This window comes from Vigna unguiculata, chromosome 3 (genome assembly GCF_004118075.2).
Source record: "Vigna unguiculata cultivar IT97K-499-35 chromosome 3, ASM411807v1, whole genome shotgun sequence".
NCBI lineage: Eukaryota > Viridiplantae > Streptophyta > Magnoliopsida > Fabales > Fabaceae > Vigna > Vigna unguiculata.
Genome location: NC_040281.1, coordinates 18,979,887 through 18,988,169, shown reverse-complemented (window position 1 = coordinate 18,988,169; position 8,283 = coordinate 18,979,887). Strand labels below are relative to the sequence as shown.

Genomic DNA, 8,283 nt, shown 5'->3' with positions numbered 1-8,283 from the left:
GTTAACTTTTTTATTTTAATAATTGTCATGATATTTAATTTTTAATTACATTTGTTATTATAATAAAATTGACACAAATACGTAAAGTTCGTATTTTCAATGGTATAATAAGTCTATGAACACAGCTTTGATTCACTTTGTCAGTATCGTGTTCTTTGCACCGCACAGACTCAAATAACATGAGCTTGGACGGCTTCCAGAAGGCCCTAGGGGACCTTCAGGCCCACTGCTCCAAGCTGCTCGGCAACCTCACCCGTCTCCAGCCTAACCGCAGCTCATTTCCAGCCCTTCGCACCAGCCCGCCCTGGGCCCGGATAGCCCCACCGGGCCGGAGCAGGCCCATGTCGGTCGAGGCAATCGAGGAGCGCTTGGAGGGCATACCCGTTTACGCCCTCAGCAACGCTTCGGAAGAGTTTCTCTTGGTCTCGGGCTCTTCAGCCGGAAAAAACCTTGGTCTCTTCTGCTTCAATAAGGACGACGCCGAAGCGCTCCTCAGCCAGGTCACGCTTATCGAACCTCACGCTCGCGCGGGCTCCAAAGTCGTCCCCATTGCGCTTAACAAGGTCCTCCATTCTTCTCATCCGCTTATTTTTGTGTAGTGCTTGTTTCTTCAGGTGTTTCCGCTCAAGGTGCGTTTGTTTCTTCAGGTATTTCAGCTCAAGGTGAACGGCGTTGCCTTTAGATTGATACCGGAGTTTTCTCAAATACAGAATGCTCTCAAAGTGAGTCGTTTATTCGTTATTGTTTTTACCATTTGCAAATTGTTTAGGTGGATTGACTCAAAGTTGTGACCGCGAACACCCACCTAAAACTCTGTAAAACATCTAAAACTTTTATGTTACCGTTAGTTCCAATAAAATGCAAGGCTTTTTAAGTGTTTGTGATGGCAATGTGACCGGAAATGTCTGCAACCACGCGGCTGCAGGTATGTGATTTTCCCCAATATCAAGAAATGGGACAGTAATTTAAAACCTTAGTTCTATTGTCTAAAGGAGACCTGAGTTTTGAAAATTCTCTAATGGCTTATATCCTATGAACACAGATACAGATAAGTTATATCTCATTTGAAAATACATTGATTCTGAAATTGAAGAGAAGTATACAAAAATACATTGGTACTTTCACATTATGATGGATTATGATAATACAAAAATCTTCGAGTTATATTCTCTTAGTACTTTGCGTGCAATTTATGGTGACAAATCATCCTTGAGGGAAAAATTACTTTGTTGATAAAAAGTTTCTTAATAAATTTACCAAGATTATAGATTGGCTCTCACTAATTCCTTGAATTAGAGCTTGATGTCTCTGTTGTACGACTCTTTTGTCTATTACATTGGTCTAGTTAGCCAATATGATACATTTTTCTTAGAAAATTTTCTTGTATATTGAAAATTAGTTGATGTGTGAAGTCTTAAAAAGTGGGCTTCATGCCTAATTCAAGCTCACTAACTGAATTGTAAGAATTTAGTCATATCTCTAATGTGATCTTTAACACACTTTTCCATGCCATGGGAATAAAGATGTCCGATAGTGGTGGTGGCAAAATAAGCCCAACAAACCTTGTTAGAATAAACTTTGATACAATTTTATAAAGTGAACTTCAAGTCTGACTCAACATTAGAAAATTCGATTGTAAGATAAAATTTGCACTCCTTTATATACTATAATTTGGTCATATTTCTAGTCAATGTGAGGTCTTCAACATGAAGTTTGAAAATTGCTTGTAATCCCTGTAGAGTCACTCTATTTACCTTTCTATTGTCCATTGAGCTTTTCAGCAATGATAATGTATGCTTGTGATTTGTAGGAAAGGGAAAAATCTGGCTCTGCTTCCAATGGCTTTTCTGGTGTTCCAGTTTTCCAGGTTTTTCTCTTAGCCTTTTAATTGTGTTTTAATTGTAAGCTATTGAAAATTGAGGATTCAAGGAATGTTTGAGGGTCCCGCCTAGTTGGGTTTGGGGAAGGTTGATCCATGCAACCTTATCCCCACAAGTGGTGAGTCTGTTTTTATGTTGGTTACCTGTTTATGGAGGGAAGTATCAACTTTACTAAATTGGGTGAACAATGAAGCACATGCGTGCAAACTTACGGTTAGAATAAATACTCTTAAATATGATTTATTATACTGTGTGCTGGACCATGTACCTAGGAGCATGCTTTAGATCTAGTTCCTAGGAGCATCTTTTAGAGTTCTCTTCTTTCCTCTCATCCATTGTATCTAATGTATCTAAACTACTACAAATATGGAAACCTAAGAGGAGAGAACTCACTCTTTCAAATTCACTCTAAAGTCTTCTTCACTTTAATCTCAAGTTGGTATCATAGTGGGTCGATCCTGCTCTACCTTTTTGTCAAAGAAATTGTCACTGGTCTTCTATCTGCCGCTGTCCTCCGCCGTCGTTCCCCGGACCTTTGCCATCCAGCACCTGGGTTTGAGTCGCCTCGAGGAGCACAATCCAACCCCGGGGGTCATGCCTCCGTTCTCTGTCACACGTGTCGTTCAATGTCGTTGTTACCCTAGGCGTGTGAGTCTCACGCACTGTGTCCAATTGTTGGATATTCTCAAGACCACCTTCGTCAGACTCGCTGAAGCACTGAGTCCATATTTGTCCTTCGTTTCTGGTTTCACAGCCTTTTGGTGGGTCTCCTAGGGTTTTCTACCCTAAAACCCTAAGTTTCTCTTTCTTGAACCCTTGGTGTGTCGTTTCTACTGTTTTTCGAATAGTCTACTTGCTACTGTTCACTTATCATGTCTGCAGGGATTATACCATCTTTTTCGAGTACTACTTCCATAAATTCCGAACAATTAAATGGAAAAACTTTTGAGTCTTGGTCTGCATCTGTGGAACTTTGGTTCCTTGGCCAAGGGTTTCATGATCATTTGGAAGGAGACAAAAGCTTAGTACGATAAGATCGAATTCAACAATGGAAGAAAACTGATTTTCAGCTTTGTGCTCTACTTTGGCAATCGGTAGAGCCCAATATTTTGAGTACACTTAGGACCTTTAAAACATGTCATTCTTTTTGGAAAAATGCTCAAAATATATTTGCAAATGATATCCAACGCCTCTATGATTTGGCTATTCGACTAGCTTCATTAAAGCAATTTGACAATGACATGGTGACTTTAATGGTTGAAGCTCAATCTGCTGTTCAGGAACAGTGTTATTAAAAATCGGTTATGGCAGCGTTATGGCGTAAATCGGGGATGTTTTTTTAGCCTGCCACCATACAAATGCGGTGGCGATGTGGGTTTCTTATGGCAGCCATGGCGGCCGCTTTTTTTATAACGGGTGGCGGGTGCGGAATATAGTGATGTTGATTGGGTTGGTTCTCCTATGGATAGACGTTCTACCATGGGATATTGTGTTTTGCTTGGAGGAATATAGTCTTGTGGAAAAGTAAAAACAGAATGTTGTTGCACAATCATTTGCTGAAGCAGAGTATAGAGCAATGACATCCCTAACATGTGAACTTATATGGGTTAGACAATTCCTACAAGAAATAGTTTTTTGCAACATTCAACCAATGAAGATGTAGTGTGATAATCAAGTTGCTCTACACATTGCTTTTAATCTTGTGTTCCATGAGAGGACCAAACATATTGAAATTGATTGTCACTTCATATTGAATCATCCTTTTTATTTTTGATAATTGTGGATGAACTAAGTGATCATGCTAAAGCTTTGGAGATGGGGATTCTAAGCAAGATATCGATGGTCTACTACCAAGATAGTAGAGTCCTCTAGATTAATGTCTTTCACTATTCCAAATGCTCCTATATAACTAAGGAACTAACATCAAAGGTTATGGAACAATTTAAAAAATTGGTTAATTGCGTTAAGGAAATTAAATTTAAAGGACCATCAGGGGCAAGAAGAGGGAGAAAGGGAGATTTGACCAACTCCCTAAGAATTAACCGTGGATCTATTGGCTAAAAGTAACAACAATAGGTATTTTAGGATGAAAAATAGAAGAAAATAATGAAACATTACATGAAATGTGATCAGAAGCACCTAAATTTGAGATAATCCTGATATTCTTCATTATAGAACTTTGGCTCATAAACTTAAGATTTGGAAATAATGGTTGCCTTGTTAGGAAAGCCGTGTAAAGAGTAACAATCTTTTTTGGTTGTCACACATTCTTTTGCAATATGTGCATTTTGGATGCCCTTTACCGCAAAAACACCCTTCTCTAGTGCTACAGCCTCCTTTTTCACAAGTAGAAATTATGTTAAAGGAGATAATCCTTGAAGACATGTTGAACAAGTTAGAGGCAAGGATAGTTCTGTAATACAATCGAGAAACCTAGGGTTCCAAATGAGAGAAACCGTGATCAAGACTAGAAGACTCCAAATGGTTCTAGAATGAAGAGTAGAGGGTGGAAAAGGACTCAAAGTGCTCTGACAAGTCAAATTATGGTGGTCTGGACAGATTTTTACCATTGGAAGGTGGCACGTGAGACACACGCATCTAGGGCAACAATGGTGGTGGATGACGCATTGAGCGGAATTTGGGTGTGCAACCACTAGGTTTGGGTGGCACTGCTCCACAGTTCCTTTGCCAGAAGAGATAGGCAGTGTTGGACCAACCCACTCTAATACTAACTTGAGAAACATAAATTAATTGATAATGAATTTGAGAGTATGAATTTCCCTTTAGCTGGAACTCGTTTATAATAACTTTGGATAGATCATATACAATGTATGAGAGGAAGAGAAAAGAATCTAAAAAGATATATATCTATGAATTAGGTATAGCACAGAGCACACAACACCTTTACAATAAATTCTATTTAAGATTATTTATTCTAACAGTTTTTATGTAGCTCATATATGCTTGTTGTCTGCCCAGCAGTGATTTACCTAATAAGGCTCGGCTAGAAATAAAAACAAGACACTCTTCATACATTATCTAAAATTATAGATTTCATAAAACCTTATTTCTCACGTTTAAGGTAGAGCCTCTTTTAGCTTTAAAAAATTAAAAGCTACAGGTACTTTTTTGTGTTGAGTCGTTGAGCACATCGTGTTTGCTTACAGAAAAAAAAGAATCACATACCTAATTTCAACCTTTGCTTGACATCTCTGGTTGTGTATATTAGAAATTCTAGTCTAATCAGGATTTGAAACAGTCAACTATTAAGTGCTATGGTCTCTTGATTAACCAAACTTTGTTGCTAAAATAATACCTTTGGTAAGGTTTATCTAAACTGAAGAACCAAGTGTCAACTATTTTGTGTAGATAATACATTTTGGCAGATAACTGTCACCTGTTAATACCATTTCGTTATGCTTGATGATTCCAAGTCCACTTAGATCTAATGAACGGGGACCATAACAGAATCATGCTGAGATTTAATATAGCTGAGAATTGTGAATCTCTGATTTTTTTTTCTTTGGTTTTTAAGTTATAATGATAATCATTGGCAGAATGCTTATGAGCAAAGTCTTCTTTCTTGTTACTGATTCTTGATGTTACTTTTCATATTCTGTTTGTCATTGCCTTCTGCTGAACATAAACCGTATTCATTCTCTCCCAGAAAGAAAAGTGTTAGATTTTTCTTGTGTTCTATCCATGAATTCCTAACTGCAAGCTGTCTAAAATTCTTACACTTTACTGCCACCCATAAATTGCTGCTCGCACATGCTTGAAGCCTTGTCTCTATCAAACTTGAAATTAGTTAAACAACCACAAGTTCATAGACCATGATTCCTTTCATCAATGTTCTGTCTGTGACTTTGGAACCATGGATGACTTACTCTTATCACTTACCATATGTCAGCAAAGATCCTATTTCAGTTCAGCATCTTTGCTTTCATTTAAAAGATGCAAACCTTAAGTTCTAAACTGTGCTAAACCTCCTTTATCTGCTTTCATGCAAAGATAAGACTGGTGAGAGCACATCTATTTATATAGCGAGGTATTATAGTAAATCAAGGATATGAGGCACTTATACAATAGCATTGATAATCAAATATAACACTTAAAAAATTATGGGCATATAATACAAAATGAAGTATCAAGTATAAAATTAAAACAAAAAACAGAAATCGAGGGTTTGGTGTTTTAAAGTTACCATAAGTCATTGTAACCAAAGGGCTATCATATATCTACCTGCCATTCTCAAATGTGTTGGTAAACTTATGAAATATAAAATTAAAAAAAAAAAGTTATAAAATTAACTTAGGAGCATTTTAACTGTTTGACACAAACGTGTCCAACTCACACGTACGACTTATATCTTGAACTTTATGTGCTTCCATGTTTGTCATCTTTGTCATGCTTGTGTTATGAAGAAAATTGATCGAGTTGATGCTATGTTTGTGGGAGACAGTAACTGGAGTTGTTCTACGAGTATGTCTGGAGCACTGATTCTTCTAATCTTATCATAATTAGTGACTGCGCTTCATTTCAACTGATCCTGTTACCTTAATTTATTTCGTGCTTGAATCCGTTTACTGGGATTTTGAATTGTTATATTGGCGAGTTTCAGTCCAGAAGTCTGATATTGAAGAACGAGAATAAGAGATATCGTCCACTTTTCTTCAGAAAGGTGTGTTGATTTTCCGGCTTTGAGTTATTTGAGATTAGGTAGTTGTAAATGAAGCTTAGATTTTGTTTTTATTTTTCACATCTTGTAATTTTCACAGGAGGATTTGGAAAATACACTGAAATCGGCAGCCCGTGATCAGAACAGATTAAATCCCACTATGAGACGAGGGGATATCCAGGTATAGACTACATGACACCTTTCAATGTATGACTAATTGTTTCATAGGACTAACCCATGATTTATTTTCAGGTTGCCACTCTAGAGGATATAATAAAAGAAATGAGGGTGAGTGTCAAAGTTACAGCAGATGAGAGCGTACATTTACTTGATTGGTTTTGTTACTCCCCTTTTTGGTCGAAGGATTTTTTTGTTATTATCTGTATTCCTTTAATGTGTAATGAAATCTATTTTGTAAATCAAGACTAAAATGATAATTTTTGCAGGAAAATTCTACATCGAACTGGGATGATGTTATTTTTATACCTCCTGGATTTGATGTTTCTGACGACTCCAATGAGCATTAGGGCATCATGATGATCATTCATGTCATGTTTTATACTTCTAGGTATGACAAACAGTTTAGATTTTGTGCATACTACAAACTTCTGAGTGCAAACTCTTGTAGTCTTCAATATTAAATGTTATTGGACTTTGCGTTTTCTACTTTAGTTTTTGGTTGTCAAGTAGGTTTTAAAGAACTTTGTAATCTTTATCACTGCTATAAGAACTTGTTTGTCACCAAATTTTGTTGTCAAGTTGATTTTCTATTTCGTTCTTATAATAAAATATTTTCATTTCTTTACTAATTTGCAATATGAAGTATAACTTAAAGTCAAATTTTAGAAGATAAATTAAGGGTTGAAAAATGAAATTCAGTACAAGGTAAAAGTCAATTTATAGATTTAAGAATCCAATAATTTCTTTTGTAAGATTCGGATATAAATTAAAATAACCTAAATTACTTACTCAACTTATTAATTAAATTAAATATACAAATTAAATCCAAATATTATTTAATCTAATTTAAATTTAATTATCAAATCAAAATTTAATTGATTTTTAATTTAATTTATAGAATTATAAACGCAAATTATAATTACAAAGTCAAAATCAAAAGTAGAAAAGAAAAGAACAAATTTAATTTGATTTGTTTAATTAGTTTACCAATTAAATTAATTATACAAATTAACTCAAAATATCATTCAATCTAATTTATATTTAATCATCAAATCTAAGATTTAATAGATTTTTAATTTGGTTTCTAACATTATAAATGTAAATTATAATTACAAAGTGCAAAATCAAAATTAGAAAAGGAAAACACATTCTAGTTTGCTTGATTTTCATTATGTGATTTGATCTTTAAAGATCAGTTTTTTTTTTTTTTTTTTGATAGTGAAGAATAGAGAAGTTAGATAAGAGAAGAAAGGATGAGTCAATGAAATTCAAGAGGAAAGAGACACTTCTTATAATTGGAAATTTAAACAAATGATATTTTTGTTCATGTTTATAGTATATCTAAGTTATATATATTCAAAAATTTAAAGTAAACATGGTTCTAGACGTGGGTTCTAATTAGGTACATAAATTTATTATAAGAGTCTAAATTAAAACAAGGAGGATTAAATCCACAGAAGTTGTTTTTGAAAATTATCAATAAATCTATCTTAACTTAAAAATCGTAGAAAATGGTAGGAAATTTAAATCTACCAAAGCATGTGT

The 8,283-nt window shown here is 35.1% G+C and overlaps 1 protein-coding gene across 1 annotated transcript; it reads left to right on the top strand.

Annotated features, from left to right (window-relative positions):
• The first annotated feature begins 119 nt into the window (after positions 1–119).
• Positions 120–7,304, top strand: LOC114175104 (protein TIC 22-like, chloroplastic). Its single transcript, XM_028059863.1, has 7 exons — positions 120–563; positions 648–722; positions 1,811–1,867; positions 6,502–6,561; positions 6,659–6,739; positions 6,811–6,846; positions 7,005–7,304. The coding sequence occupies exons 1-7, from the start codon at positions 180–182 to the stop codon at positions 7,083–7,085; spliced, it is 774 nt and encodes a 257-aa protein (XP_027915664.1). The 5' UTR covers positions 120–179; the 3' UTR covers positions 7,086–7,304.
• Positions 7,305–8,283: the final 979 nt, after the last annotated feature.